At 33.0% G+C, this 16,954-nt stretch overlaps 1 protein-coding gene across 1 annotated transcript; it reads right to left on the bottom strand.

The window, feature by feature from the left end:
* Positions 1-1,505: 1,505 nt before the first annotated feature.
* LOC125214104 (glutamine synthetase cytosolic isozyme-like) lies at positions 1,506-3,978 on the bottom strand. Its single transcript, XM_048114987.2, has 12 exons — positions 3,802-3,978; positions 3,649-3,688; positions 3,454-3,557; positions 3,328-3,376; positions 3,134-3,240; positions 2,962-3,049; positions 2,649-2,777; positions 2,487-2,561; positions 2,353-2,406; positions 2,247-2,284; positions 1,992-2,151; positions 1,506-1,911 (listed from the first exon to the last, which is right to left on the bottom strand). Exons 1-12 carry the CDS (start codon positions 3,873-3,875, stop codon positions 1,759-1,761), a joined length of 1,071 nt encoding a protein of 356 aa, XP_047970944.2. The 5' UTR covers positions 3,876-3,978; the 3' UTR covers positions 1,506-1,758.
* Positions 3,979-16,954: the final 12,976 nt, after the last annotated feature.

Genomic DNA, 16,954 nt, shown 5'->3' with positions numbered 1-16,954 from the left:
ACATTTCTTTGAATATTTCTTTGACTTTTGTAATGAACATGAGTAGCTAAACCCTTCGTAGAATTCTACGGGGGAGATATAGTGATTCTTATGTTAAATCGATTTCCTTTTTCTATGTCGCGGCTCACGTGGTTATTTGATTTCTTCTGTGCTTATACATTTATTTGACTGATCACCTTATAAATGTCTGTGGATTTTACTACGATACCTGGGAAGTGAGTAGTTTAATTTGAAAGAGAAGAAATTGACGCGCATTTGCCAATATAATCAAGAGATTTGAGCCTTTGAATGAAGCTAAGTATCTTAGGAGCTTTTAGGAGTTGTTGCCTTAGTTCTAGGAAGGACACTTTGGTTCTAGGTAGCAATCTACAAATTGTATGCTTCTGGTGAAGATATCGTTTTACCTTAGTGATAGCTTAATAACCCTTGAGACCCTTGTTGGCATAGTTTGGAAATTAGTTGAGCATATGATAGTTGTTATCGATCCTGTAGGATTCTATCTTCCTCATCCTTGATCTACATCCGTTTTCTTTTATTTGCTTTTAGTTCTCCAATTGTTTTTAATTGTTTTTTTACTTTGCTTTTAAGTAGATTTGAAAAACAAAACTTTCCGATTCATCTATATAGTAGTTGAGGTTGGTTCGTGGTACTTAGGTTGACACGCATTGTCTCTGTGGATACGATACTCTTGCTTACTGTTTGCTACATTAGCATCGTACATTAGCGGGTATACTTGTGTTAAAAATAAGTTGAGTCACCTAAATTTTTTTGCTAAGAACCGTTCTATGGTTTTAGAATGCAAAATGAAATTTCCTCATTAAAAATGTATACTCCCTCCGTCCTATTAAATATGCAACATTTGCTTTTCAGCACATGATTTTAGGTAGTGTTGTTTTGTAAGTTAACGAAGAGAGGGTAAAATAAGAGAGAAGAAAAAGTAGAAGAGTTGTTTTCATTTTTGGAAATGTTTCATTTTTAATGAAATAAATTAAAAAGGAAAATGTTTCATTTCTAATAGTATAGAGGAAGTACTGCGTTAACTGTAACGGAATATTTTAAAAGACATGTATATATATTGTATTATAAGGAATATTTTAAAGCACATGTATGTATTGTATTATATGCAGTAGTATCTAGTTGTTACAAATTTACAATATGTAAACAAGTTGGTAACAGCAATATATACAAATTTCGTTACAATCAATAGAATCCAAAAGTGGAAATATAACAAACGCATAACAAGTTGAGACTTTGTTATGGGTCCATCGTCAAAACAGAAAATTATTTTAAATGTTAAATACAGAAAGCCAACAACCAATTCAATGTCTACATTAATGACCAATTAGAAATAGTATTAATTACTAGTAGCATATAGCAACTTCCCAAATTTAGCCAAACAGTGCTTAGGGGAAAATGATAATGCTATACCATATGCCAAACTGTACACCTTTTTATAGTTCAATTTCCTATTTCATCCAGAAATAAAGTTGCACAAAGCCACATAATAATAAAACAAAACAAATAAATTGAAAATGAAGTAACATGCTATAACAGCATGAGGTAAACATTTCAAAGACACTGTTTGTTGAATTTCCAAGCAAGGCATGGAAAATCACCCCTCACAGAAATTATTAACATACACCAATGAACTCAATCAAGTAAAACAACATGCAGAGAGAGATGGGACTATGAGAAACTATGCTACATATCACATATGAAGTAAACAGTATCCCTTGTTTGAGCTGATGAGAACCAGACTCACTGCTTTCCGAGGAGGGTGGTCTCCGCGATCATCGAGGTCACAACATAGGGGTCCATGTTGGAAGCCGGCCGCCTGTCCTCAAAGTAGCCCTTGCCTTCTTTCTCCGTGTCACGCCCCACACGGATGGATGCACCGCGGTTAGCAACACCCTGTGCACACACATTTTTCAGAATGGAAAACGAAAATGATGATGATTTTTGAGGTTGATTAACATGATAAGAAATGCTACCCATTTGAAGGTGTTGATGTCAGCAGTTTCGTGCTTTCCAGTGAGGCGACGCTCGTTGCCCTCCCCATAGGCAGCAATGTGCTCTTTGTGCCTCAGCCCGAGCTTCTCAATGGCCTTCTTGATGACTTCATAGCCTCCTTCCTCCCTCATTGACTTGGTGCTGCAATAGTGTATACGAAGCGAAGTAAGCAAACAAGCCCTCAACGAGAACACACGAGTTTGCATCGACATAATGGGATTAACAACAGCATTCACCTGTAGTTGGTGTGTGCACCAGCCCCATTCCAATCACCCTAATCACATAAAAAAAATAAGAATCACAACTAATAAGCTAAGTCCTGAAAAGATGCACTAAAGTCACCTCAATGGGCTTGGGGTCGAACGACACAACGACTCCAGCAATCTCAGTGATCCTCTGCCAAGATTGAAAAACATGTTTTAGCACAAGCAGTGAAGTCGTTGGTACTTTCCATTTACGATAAAATGAATCAATACCTCCAATATGTAGCGAGCTATCCACAGCTCGTCTCCAGCTGAAATGCCAACTGATGGTCCAACTTGAAATTCCCACTGCAGATGTTGCAATAACAATATATTTTTCGAGAGCCAACAAAAGGAAACGGACTAAGACAAGATTTTCGAGAAACCAAACTTTACCTGGCCAGGCATCACTTCTCCGTTGATGCCACTGATGTTGACTCCAGCATAAAGGCAGGCCTTGTAGTGTGCATCAACGATCTCACGTCCGAAGGCTTTGTCAGCTCCAGTTCCACAGTAATAAGGTCCCTATATCCAACCATACACTAATATGTAACTCGTAGTTATAAACATAAACCAACACTAGAAAACAACATACAATGATACAAAACACATTCATAAGCCAAGTCTAACTCTAAGAACAAGAAATTCGGTAACTGTGACAAGAAGTGATCAAGGGACAAAAAAACAAGGAATATGGAGAGATCGTGACCTGAGGTCCAGGGAAACCACCGACGGGCCATCCAAGAGGCCACTTAACTTCCTTCTGCAGAAGAGTGTATTCTTGTTCGATACCATACCTATAACACGATCGATCCGGAGATCCAAAAATTAAGATTTCCTAGTGAATCATGTCACAGACGGAAAAGAAATCATTATAATACCATGGAACCTCTGCAACAACATCAGGATGGCTGAAAATCTTGGCTGCACTGTGTCGGTTGTTCGTTGGAATAGGCTCGCCAGCAGGCGTATACGCATCACAGATGACCTACAAGCAAGAAAACACAATACATCAAATATAATTCAATCCAAATATAGGGAAATCAACATATTTAAAAGCAGAAAAACATTTCACCAGAATGTTATGTCCCCTTCTAAATGGATCCCTGAAAATTGCCTGTGGACTATTTCATCATAATTCATCCATCAGTACATAAAGTTTTCCAAATAAATAAGTGAAAATAAATATTTATAAACATACTATAGGATGACTTCACTGTCCTCTCCGGGAGCTTGGCCGGTGCTAGATCCATCGTAGTTCCACTTGGGGAGCTCCGAAGGATTGCTAACAGGGCCAGAAAGAGTCTGCATATATGAAACAGCTTATTTCATCAAAATTTTACTTCAATCAAAACAATAAAAAAGGGAAAATTTTAAGAGTAATTTAGATTATCACCCTAGCTTTGCTTCTGAGGTCCATACCAGAGCCGCCAATCCTGCCAAATATTTTGCATCAATCACTTTAGCCAAATCAAATCGAAATAAACAAGGTAGAAAGATTATTTATAAAATCAATGAATTTGTATGAACAAAAAAAAGGAACAATCACCAAACATATTCAGCAATGATCTTGTCAGTTGATTCTGAGATATTAAGGTTGATGAGATCTGTAAGAAGCGACATTGTGAAAGGAATTCAGCCGGTTTTCCTCTGTCTTTCTCTCTCAAAATTAGTTGTACTTGACTAGAGAGGTGAGTAGCTTTTATAGTAGACGTTGATAAAAAATATACTCCATTGATATGTCAGCCGTTTTTAGCAATAAAATAAATCAGAGCAATTGAAATTAATTTAAATGTTAATGTACATAAATACTCAAATCAATGATAATATATTGGTTATTGAGAAACTGTAATGAGAGGGAATCTCGTTGGAAAGATTCTGGATTCACATGCTGCATATTGCATTTTGTAGAATGACTATTATGTCCCTGAGTAAAATACAGAAAATTGAAAATTCAAAAGAGTGATTTGGTGATGCCGTGTGGAAAAGCTGTTAGTTGAATTTATCTAATTTGACTATTCTAACGATGACGACTTTGCAGAAAATGAAATAGTAGGAAAATGGTAATGTATTGCGGAAAAGCTGTTAGTTGAATATATCTAGTTTTAGTTTTTTTAATAACATTTTCACCAAAAAAGTTTTCACTTTATGTTTTTAAGTTGTGATTCCATCTTTTTTTTGGTAAGAACGCTATTTAGTCTTTTAATGGAACCAAATAATTATATATTCAAAATGTGATAGATATAATTAATGTATAGGAGTGGTGGTTCATATTCGTCATTTGTATTTTTATTTGATTTGTCAAAATTTTTAAAATTTATTTAACTTAATAAAGAAATATAGAAATACTAGTATAAAATAGTAGAAATAGCCTTATAGGAATGTAATCAAATTTAAACTCTAAATATTGTACAAACTTTAAACTATGATCTGAACCGATAAAAAATGTCAACAGATTCCAAAATAATAGCGACAGAAAATATCAACACAGTTTCAACGATTGACACCGTGTTGACATTGTTTTGATATTGTGTTGACATTGTTGTATTGACATTGTGCTGACATCAAAATTTTGAAATTTTATACTGTTTGCACTGTGTTGAAGTTGATGAAGTTGTGTTGACACTGTGCTGAAAAGTTTAGAGTTTGCATTTTATTACTACCCTCTTTTTGGCTGTTTTGAAAGCGCAACCCCGATGCAATCCACGGAAAACGTAATCGACAAGAGTGGAATTGTCAACAAACGGTTTATGGATGAAATCAGCTACGTGTAAAGAAGATTCAATAAAATAAAAGCATAAAACGATGTCGTTTTGTGCCCATTCAGAAATTTTTCCAAGTCACGCCTCCGGCATGCTATGTGGGACAAGTTTTTAACGGAAATATGTTGTCAGGTCGGGTAGTTTGGAAAATTTGCACGATCCGATAAAGTTCGTGACTTTAGGCGGAACTTTTATAGTTCGTTGGAAAAATCAAACTTTCCCCAAAATTTGTGACTTTTTAGGCAATTTATTTTTTTTTATAGTAATTAGCAATTTAGATTTTAGTTGTAATGCATGTCAAAGTGAGAAATGAAGAAAGAATATAGTTGAGGTACTTTTGAAAATGAATGAAAGCCAATCAATTACTTTTCTATATCACAAAAATAAAAAAATTGAAAGGTACAAATTTAGAGAAGAAGATAGGGGAAAGTGATTTGTGTTCGAGGGATTAGGGTAGTACTTTGGTTCTTTGTTTGAAGGATTGGGATAACATATTAGAAAGTAGGGAGCTGGGTTCATGTGGAATAGGCTTCAACCATTTTATTCGAATAGTTTAGGGCTGATTTATGTTTGAATATTTTTAACACTTTATATTATTCCCTTCGTCCGTGAAATATTGTCCAGTTTTGCTATTTTGGTTCGTCCGTAAAAAATTGTCCATTTTGTTTATCTGTTTTTGGTAAATGGACATCACTTTCCACTAATTCTTTACAACCACATTCAATTATAAAACTAATATATAAATGTGAGACATTCATTCCACTAACTTTTTCAACTCAATTTTTTTATATTTCTTAAAACTCGCGCCAAGTTAAACTTGGACAATATTTCATGGACGATGGGAGAATTTGTTATAATATATTATCTGTTAAATATGTTGTTTAATATTAATTGGGTTCATAGAGCAGGCTTTTGCCTTTTTACTCCCACCATTTTTTAAAAATAGCAACTATTTTCATTTTGGATCGTTCCTTAAAAATAGAAACTTTAGAATCTTTCTATTTTAAGACAAGGACCCCACAATCCATTAACTCTACTTTCACTACTTTTTCTCTTCCTCTCTCTTACTTTACCAATTCTTCTTACTTACGTTACCAATTGTGCATTAAAACTCATGTCATTTCAAATGTTTTTATTTTTTGAATACGGAGGGAGTATATTTGATTAGTTTAGAGCTCATTTGTTAAAATTCTAATATCTTGTCCCACATCGGCTTGGTAACGATTCTAGCTCACCTATAAAAGTGTGGATAACCCTCTTCCTTATAAGACATTTTAAGGGGTGAGTGACTCATTTCTAATTTTGTATCAGAGCGGCCCAATCCGATGATGGATTTAACTCTTTATCTCTTATCTTGCCTACCCACGTATCAGGAAGTCCGATGTGTCATTCCGGCCCACACGTGAGGGGGCGTGTTAAAATTCTAATATTTTGTCTCACATTGGCTTGGTAACGATCCTGGCTCAACTATAAAAGTGTGGATAACCCTCCCCCTTATAAGGCTTTTAAAGAGGTGAGTGACTCATTTCTAATATCATTTATGTTCTAAATAATTTTTAAAATTTTATATCATTTGGAAATCACCATTTTACTTTTCTATATACCTTTTCTACTTAAAGTTGGTTATTTTAGAAAAGTTATACTCCCTTCGACCCAAGGTAGTTGAGACATTTTGTTAAGCACGTGATTTAAGAAAGTGATTTGTTAGAAGTTAAAGTGGAAAGACGAATGTAAGAGAAAGAATAAAGTAACAGAGATGAAGAAATCTAGAGTAAAATAAGAGATTGGATAAAAATTTTACATAAAAAATGAAATGACTCAACTACCTTACACAAATAAAAAAAGAAAATACGAATCAACTGCCTTAACACGAAGAAAGTATTTCACTTTTAAAAAAATAAATAGATAATATACTCTTTTCGTATATATTTCCTTCGCGGAGATATCCAAGGAGTATGTAGTATATAAAATAGATAACTAATCTACCGAGACTTGAAAATATGTTATGATCATTATTGATAATTACCTCAAATTAGTCAATGCAGCGTATATATATAATGTTAATATGTATGTAATTCCCTTAAGACATGAATAATGAGATAAGAAAAGGGTTACTCCCTCCTTCCGTGAAATAATACTATCTTATTTTGTTATTCTAGGATGTCCGTGATTTAAAGTTTCATTTGTTTTTTACCATTATAGGAAAAGGGACTCACAATTCACCTAATTCATTACACTCATAGTTCACTTTCCATTAACTCATTTTCTATTTTTCTTCATAAAATCAAACAATTTCTTAAAACCCGTATCAAGTTAAAATGAGACTATAAATAGCGGACGGAACCACGGTAACGGAGTAAGTACTATACATTGGATATTCGAAACCAGAAAGGTCGCCTGAAGGGGCACAATTGGATTAATTTGATTGCGAAGGGTTATTGCAGCGTCAAGCGGATTAATTAAGGTTAGTTATGTTATTTTATATATTAAGTTTTGTCATCACTATTAGCAAAGAGTTGAAAATCAACAGGCTAAACTATTATTATATGCATGTAGATCGTTCATATCCAAATTAGCTACTTCGAGACCTCGCATATCTTATTATATTTGAGGTTTTAATATTTAAAACTCAATAATTGACATCTAACTCTATGTACATATAGTAATAATCAAATTTTGGTGATTGGTCATTTCAAAAAATATTGTCGATGATTAGTGTAATTAATCTGACTTAGTCTTGGGTGCGAGAACAAGAATCTCTCTAAACATTACGCCAACCAATAAATAAATTGCCTAGGTCCTATTCTAATCCTTATAGCACCCTAATCCAAAATCAAGACTAAATCTCCACTCTTAGATTTTAAAATGAGTGGATGAGATTAAAGCTCACAAATCTCAATAAATAGTAGACAAAATATCAACAAAAGGGTAATATCGTCATTATGTTATCATATGATAATTTTCGTGAGTGTTTTTTTATATCAACATTGTGTATTACAAATATCAACAATATGACATTAGAATATCAACACAAGGACAAGAAAATATCGACACATTTTTATTGAGATTGTACATGCATAATATTGAGATTTTGCTTACAATATATTGAGATTTTTTTTTGCATTTGTTGATAAAAGCTGCTTATCAACATGTACGAAAATTGAAATATAATTTATCAAATTTCATCATCCGAACATCGTCGGAACATATGCAATTGAAATCTCGTTGGAATTCTTATTAAATTATCTTTGATTTGATATATTTTTTGCGAAAAAATAATTTAAATTGAGAGAGTTACATAAATTTAAAGATTTGAGATAATTTTGAGGAGAGAGAAAGTAGTTAGTTATAATTACTACATATAGAATTTGACATTAATACTCTTTTAATTTAATTAATAATTATTTAAATTTAAAATATATTACACTTGACATTATATCAACCACAAGATCTTCTAATTTAATGATTAAAAATTGGTCTCAATTTTGGATTGATAATTAGTTAGCAATTGATCACGTCCTTATTAAATTACTGCTATAATCCAACTGACTTGATTACATATTTGATACATAATGGAAATAAAAGAGAACAACATGATCTAGATTCATACTCCCTCCGTCCCATTTTAACAGTCCCATTGACTTTTCTGCACTCGTTTTGTAAAAATAATAATAAATAGTTAAAGTGGAGAAAAAATAAAGTAAAAAAGAGAATAATATAGAGAATAGTCTTATCTATATTATTCTCTTTTTTACTTTATTATTTATTCACTTTAACTATTTATTATCATTTTTACAAAATGAGTGCAGAAAAGTCAATAGGACTGCTAAAGCGGGACGGAGGCAGTATTAGACATTGTACATGTTACGTTATCTATTTTTAGTGTTTGATTCATTCATACAAGCTAACTACACCACTTTCAGTATCCATAATATATTTATTCGATGTAAGAACAATGTGTATAAAACAGTTTAACAAAATACATCTAAAAACTCTCTGATAACATACATATTAATTTCTATAACAAAAATGTGATTCTATATCGTTCTTTATATTCTAAGGGCATGTTTGATAAGTTAGTAATACCAAGATAGAGAATTATATATGGACATTTCTAATTGTTTGATATCATAGTTAAGCTTAACTCAAAGCCCAGTATAAGACCAGGGCCCTATCTAATCTTACTAAAATTATAACATTAACCTTGTTTATGTATCTCACCAATTTGTCAAGTTAAGTCATGTTATTTAATATACAATTCAAATTTAGATAATTTCTTTTCTATCAAACAACAACGGAAAAAAATCATATCTTTGCATATCTTGACATGAAGCCCGTATTTCTTATCTTGTTTTACATATCTTCTCATATCCCATCTTTTTTATCAAATGAGTCCTAAATATTATTGTGAACTCACCTATTTCTGTATAATAGAGAAACATACATTAATTGCACGTTTGCACTATAATTAGCTCTAGGTCAATCAGCTCTTATTCACGTAAAGCAATTAAATACAGGGTTTTTTATTAATTAAATACAGGGTAAATGGCTAAAATATTCATGAATTTTGGTTAAATTCTGGTTTATCCCGCAACTTGATTAAAAGCCCAATTATATTATAACATTGATATTTTTCTCAATTGTCCCAAAACAAAAAATTTCATCATGCTACGTTTCAGAATTTATCAACTTACGTAATGCGTACATACAGGGACGCAGAAATTCTCTATAGGTGGGGCAAAATTCTATACAAAGAGATTTTAAGGTTTTGAGAAGGGGCATTATAAAGGTATTTCAAAAAAAAAAAAAAAAATTGTATTAAAATAGCACAAATAATTTTTTTTTGAGGTGGGGCATTTGCCCTTGTAAAGTGTATATAGATCCGTCCCTGCGTACATATGTAAAATTTGTTCAATTTTGGTCACAGTCTTACAAGGTATTTGAAAATTAAATATGAAATGATGAAGTTTTAATTTGTCACAAGTGACTCATATGTGTAAAATTAATCTTTCGGTGATATTCAAATTGACATTGTTTGATTATATAAGAAGTATATTTTCCTTTTGTTTTCATTTCCTTTCTTTTTTAAAAAAAATTAAAACATCACTAAAAATGTTATTTTGTACAGATAATTGAAAAAATTTGATATTTTGTAATTTGTTATTCTATCTTAAATCTTATTAGACGAACTAGAATTTCATTAATTATTGTGATTTAAGTATTCCTTCCGTCCCATTAAAAAATAAATGTTTTCCTTTTTGGATTGTCCCATTAAAAATGAAAAGTTTTTCTTTTTGGATTATTCCATCATCACTACTTTCATGTCTCTCTTTTTACTATCTCCTTACTAACTCACAAACCAACACCATATAAAATCTTATTTTAAAAAGTAAATATTTTATTTCTAATAGGACGGAGGAATTAGCTACTAATATTTTTAGCACAAAAGGTAAAAAGTGACATCAATACTATAAAATATTTGTTAATTTATGATTTGGTCTTTTTTTCTAATCATAAATAATTAGGATCAGTAGTAAAGAAATACGAATAAGTTAAATAAAAATCAACGTTCATTATCAAGCTGTGTAAAATATTCTAAGAGCTGGACATGAAGTCAAATACAGAAAAATTCAAGTGGTATTTTTCCAAAGGATCAAATAAATTAAAGATTGAAAATCAGTTATATTCAATTGTAAGAAGGATGGGGCATGATGTATGATGAAGTCAATAGTGCATTTCCATCATTCCATGTATTGGCTTGAGAGTTGAGACTTATTGCCTATATTGACTATTGTTATTTAGGAAAAGCAATGACCAATTTAATTGCAAATTGTTTTCAACTTATTTGCTATGTGCAACATACTGTCAATTTAGTGTGACTTCATTGTTTTTAAGTAATACTTAAATTTTTCGTTTATTTCCTCGGCTGTTTAACAAATATAATATTTTCATTTTCAATTTGTAAAAGAAGAATATTTTGTCCAATTAAAAAATAGTTCTGAATTTTTAATTTTTTTCCTCTCAAACATGGTTTTATATTTTTCTTCTTCAACAAAATGTATTTTCCTCAAACATTTCATCTCATCTTGGCTTCAGTAGTGCACCAACAATACTTGTTATTCACTCCGTCTTATGTAACTTGAGGCGTTTCTTTTCAACACATAAATAAAGAAAAGTGTGTATAGTAAGAAAGAGAGTGTAGTCAAAGAGAAAATAAAGTACGTTAAATACTTTATTTTTAGCCATAAAGATAAATAATTCAAGTAACTTACACAACTCAAAATGATTCAACTCAACTTCAATTATGACTTCGGACCAAACAATCCAAACACATTCGAATGCTTCTTACATCCCACGATTTCACAAAGTTCAAGTCCACATGGGTCCAATTTTAGGCCAATTAGGCTCTCATGATCCATCAACGACAACATAGAATATATGCATTATCTTGGAGGATTTAATATGAAGGCATGCCAAATTATGTATTTGCTCGGGAAGATAAAGCAATGGACATCTCTTCTCTGAAATCTCAAAAGATCTTATCATTCGCTACCAACATAACTAATAAAACAGGGACTTGAAAAATAGAAGGCAAACCATTGCAATCCACTTTCATTTTGAAAGTGGGGCGATGATACAACTTGAGCTCTATGCTCTAATTCCTGCATCAAGTTCATGTTGACATGATTAGAAAAGCTTGATAAAGAATTATATATTTGTGCTGAAGAATGGAAGGATATTTAGCCCAATTTAAAAAAATGACCAAGGCCCACTCCAGAAGATAGTTTTATTGAAACTGAAATTTCCAATAAATTTATATAAATAAATGAATTTTTTGGACATATTAAACTTGAAACGATAAATATTTTAAATGTAGGATACATGTAGCTTCACGTGGGGAGTGGCTGTAGCGATAAAGGCACTCCATCGCCACCGCCCTCACCTCCGCCTCCTCGGCCGACATATTCCTCACGATCGTAGCGATTCCGCCGCAGATGGGATTCGGTAGTGGCGATGGGATTGCAAGGGCGAATCATCTTGTTTTCTAATTATACCCTTCAGCCATTTTAATATAAATAAAATAATAATTTTTGGATGAATTATTGTGACCACGAGATTGTAAATTGATGGATGAGATTTGGTCTCTAGTTCGGTCTTTAAAATGTGTGTATTGTGTGAAATGTGTGAAGTGTGTGAAAATGTGTGTAGTGTGTGAAATGTGTAAAGTGTGTGTAGTGTGTAAAGTGTGTGTAGTGTGTGTAGTGTGCGAAGTGTGTGTAGTTTGTGAAATGTGTGTAGCGTGTGAAGTGTGTGTAGTGCGTGTAGTGTGTGAAGTGTGTGTAGTGTATGAAATGTGTGTAGTGCGTGTAGTGTGTGAAATGTGTGTAGTGTATGAAATGCGTGTAGTGCGTGTAGTGTGTGAAATGTGTGTAGTGTGTAAAGTGTGTCCCTTTTGCAAGTTTGATAAGAAGATTTGGACCTAGCTTTTTTATGTTGTCTCTTGGACCATTTGGTGGCTGAGGAACAAGGTGATTTTTGAAAAGGCGGAGCCAAATTGGGAGGTTGAGAAGAAGCTTATTTTATGGAGATTGGGATCATGGGCTAAAGCTTGGTGTCCGGGATTTCCATTTCTATCAAGTCAAATTAGCGAGGAGCTGCCCAAAGTTAGGCAAAAAGGTGATGGCCGTTGCTAAGGTGACCTCCCTTTGTTTTCTGTGTGAGCTTTTGTTGGATCCTTTTGTCCGTTCTTGTTAGTCTAGGTGTTTTGGCTCTATAGCCTTTTTGGTTTTTTGTTTTAGACTTGTTTGTTCTTTGACTTGCTCACCCATTTTAAATGCAGTATGAGCCTTTATTTTATCGAAAAAAAAGTGTGTAAAGTGTGTGAAATGTGTGAAGTGTGTGTAGTGTGTGAAATGTGTGAAGTGTGTGTAGTGTGTGAAATGTCTGTAGTATGTGTAGTGTGTGATACGCTCGGATTTTGCACGGTTTTAAGGCCATTATTTGGTCCGTTTTTAATGTTAAAGTTGCATTACATGTCCATTATTTGCATATTTTATCTATTTTGGTATTTTGAAATCTTTTGTGAGAAATGTGCATATTTGAGCCTAAAAATAGAGTAAAAATGCGAAGTAGGAAATCTGGAGCTTCTCCGGCGACCGCCGCAACACTTCCGGCGACCGCCGGCGCTCAGCGAAGACAAAGACACGCCCGGCGACCGCCACAAGGAGTCAGAAGCTATTGGACTACGCGCGGCGACCGCCGGCCAAGGTGCGGCGGCCCGCCACAAAAACACGGCGCGTGACAGCTGTCTTCAAACTCAAATTTCTGGCGATCATGAAGTTCGATCAGGGTGTTCTACTCACTATTCTCTTCGTCGTGAAAAGAGCTGTAAGATGGTACAAGAATCACCTCAATCGGAGTTCTGTGGAGAGAGTTATGGCCGTTCTATCAAAGTCGCGCAAAGCTGCCAGCTGCAGTCTAGGCGGAAAACTGAAGAAGGAAAGAAGATCTTACCTTGTGAAGCCAAATCTTTTCCTTCTATATGGGGAACGAAAATTACATATTTCCTAATGCTTGGAGGACACTTATTATCAAATTTAAATCCTTCTAAAGCCTATATATACCCCATAACCTCATTCATAGAATTCAACTCTTCCTTAGCCCCCAAAAGGGGAGCTTTCATAGCTCCTCCTCCAACCCTAATCTTTCATTTTCTTTTTGCCAATTACTTCCTTAGCATAAATTTGAGAGTTCTTCATTGTGCAACGGGTTGGAGAAAGAAACAAGAACATCAAGAACGACAAGGATTCAACCTACGGGTTTTATTTGCTTTAGTTTTATGTTCCAATTGTTTTCACTCCAATCTATGTTTTTAGCTTATTCAATTATGTCTAACTAAATTCATAGGATTCTTTGGATGTGTTAGTAACGACTTTGGTTATACAATTCCTTTCTCTATTTAATATCTGTTTTGTTTTTACTTTGTTTCTTCCCTAAGTAGTTTTGATGCTGCATGATTGCGTGACACAATCGTGTATGAATTAATATAGCTTGCTTCATAACTGTGACAGAGTTCTAGCGAGTTAGATTTACTTAGTAGACGCTACAGTTAGCTTCCCTTAAAACGACACTGTTAATTGAGAGTGAGGACTTTTCAAAGGTCTTAGGAGCTTTTTGGAGTTACGTGTTAGGATTGACAACCCTAATGTTGTAATCAACGTTTGTATCGCATGAGCATAAGCTAGGTGACTCGTCCTTTCAAAGTATAAACTGTGCTAGGGTATTGTAGTTGGAATTTGTATAACCATAATTGTGAACGCACATCCCTAGAATTTTCTTATCTCTCATATTTTATCTTTGTGATTTAATTGCATTTAGTTGTTTGATTGCTTTTAATTGTTTTTACTTTCAAAAAACCCAAAACTTCTCTTGTTTCTCTAGATTGTATTTGGCGCTTAGTACATAATAGCTAGTTGCAATTATATTCCCTGTGTTCGATATCCCGGTACTGACCTTTAGCTATATTAGATCTACCCTGTATACTTGCAGGTATTTTTAGTGCTAATAAAAAGTGCAACAGTGTGTCAAGTGTGTGAAATGTGTGTAGTGTGTGAAGTGTGTGAAATACGTGTAGTGTGTGAAGTGTGTGAAATACGTGTAATGTGTGTAGTGTGTGAAGTGTGTGTAGTGTGTGAAATGTGTGTAGTGCGTGATGTGTGTAGTGTGTAAAGTGTGTGAATTTGTGAAGTGTGTGTAGTGTGTGAAGTGTGTGTGTGGATTTTTCAATTATTAAAATATTTTAAATTTTAAGTTTATTGTAAAATTATAATGATATTAAATTTAAATATAATATAAAATAATATTTATATAATTTTGTTAAATTTTAAAATAAGAAGAAAGGAAAATGAAATGGAATGGAATGGTCATTCCTTAGCTAAATGGATGGAATGAGTATTTTCACATGGAATGGAATGACCATTTCAAAAGGAATGGTGATTCCTAACAAAAATATTTACCAAGCAAAGGAATGGAATAATGAAGGTAGGAATGCCATTTCTTCATTTCTCCATTTCATTCCACTATACCAAGAAGAGCCTAAAAAACATGAGATTTCCTCGTTAAAAATGTATACAAGGTAAATTGTAACGAAATATTTTATAGCACATAATATTCATTGTATTATATACAGTAGTATGTAGTTGTTACAATATGTAAACAAGTTGGTAAGAGCTATAATACTACAAATTTCGTTACAATCAATAGAGTCTAAAAGTGGAAATATAACAAATGCATAACAAGTTGAGACTTTGTTATGGGTCCATCGTCGAAATAGAAAATTATTGTAAATGTTAAATACATTAATCACCAATCAGAAATAGTATTAATTACTAGTAGTATGTAGCAACTTCCCAAATTTAGCCAAAAACTGCTTACGCTGGACAAAATAAAGAGTGGGGAAAATGATAATTCCATATAAATAGTTAACTATGGGTAAAGTCACATAATATCTCTATGCCATAATGCTCCTATGTCACTTTGTCATAACCTTAATTTAAATATGTACTAGTATATCTTTATTTTAGATAAAAAGAAAATTAGCCGTTATGTATAATTGTTTATTAGAGAGGAAAGTCAAATCTAATCAAATTAACTATCTATAACTAATTAATACATAGTAGTATCAATTAAGATTCACATTTATTAGCAAAATCTATACATATATAAAAGGGGATTGGGATTCCTGCTGTGCAAAATGCCATAGTAGAGGATGTTGTGCATATTCACACCATCCATTGCTAGAATGAAAAAAAATAATACAAGTATGTAAAATTATTCAAAGGTGGGGATGTGCACAGCATCCCATGCTGTGGCATTTTGCACAGCAGGGGATCCCAACGCATATAAAAGGCGAGTTTTGGGCCGTTTTTGAATATTTGTGAATTTTGAGTATAGATTTAAATATTTTATAAATATAGGGAGTGAAATTAAATATTTAAGTAGCCGCTAATAAAACATGGAGTAACTGCTGAATTATAAATGACTCCAATATTAAAATCGCTACATTAAAATTAACGAACTAATCAATTACAATATTATTATATCAATAGAACATACTAAATTATAAAGTTGATTACACATTAGTCAACAAACATTAATATGACGGTAAAATGATGAATTCAAAAAATTAACTACTAATCAATTACAATACTCCCTCCGTCCCGGAGTATTAGACTCACTTCTTTTGGGCACATGATTTAAGGAATTGATATTTAAATAGTTAAAGTGGAGAGAGTAAAGTATGAGAGAGGGAAAAAGTAGGGAAGAGAAGAGAGAAAAAAGAAGGCGGAGAATAAAATAAGATAGATGTTTTTTGCTAAAAAAGGAAATGAGTCTAATATGTTGGGACATCCCAAAAAGGAAAGTTGGTCTAATACCTTGGGACGGAGGGAGTATTATAATCAATTGCATAAAAGTAACGGCCATCCTCTCTTATTTGCCTATCTGCACTATAAATATGTAGTATGTGCAAGATTATAATCACTTCTTCATTGTCTTATTTTATTTGTTGAAAGCATCGAATTCATCTTCCTTGATAATCTATAACCTAGCAATACTTCGTCACTCATTCGAGTACGATGTGCGTGTGTTTATGAATTTATTAAACGTGGAGACAAAACCAATGTAATCTCCTTAGAATGTATTTTACATGACATGATGGTAGGAGTGTCACCTTCTTACCTTATTACGGTTTGTCTTGCGGAAAGAGGTTTTTTCTCGACCAGACTTATAGTTCAGTTTATTTTATAATTTTCATTGTAATATCCATTTCATCTATTGTTGTTTTTTTTCTTTGATTACAATAGTTAGAGTACTGCGTGTATATGGTTTGAGAATTTTATGCTAATATTTTTTACAATTCTTAGAGATGGAAGAATTATA

Source organism: Salvia hispanica, chromosome 3 (genome assembly GCF_029641045.1).
Source record: "Salvia hispanica isolate PSC_SH4W2 chromosome 3, Shi_PSC_v1, whole genome shotgun sequence".
Classification (NCBI taxonomy): Eukaryota; Viridiplantae; Streptophyta; class Magnoliopsida; order Lamiales; family Lamiaceae; genus Salvia; species Salvia hispanica.
The sequence above is the reverse complement of the archived record's forward strand: the minus strand, read 5'-3'. Positions and strand labels throughout refer to the sequence as shown.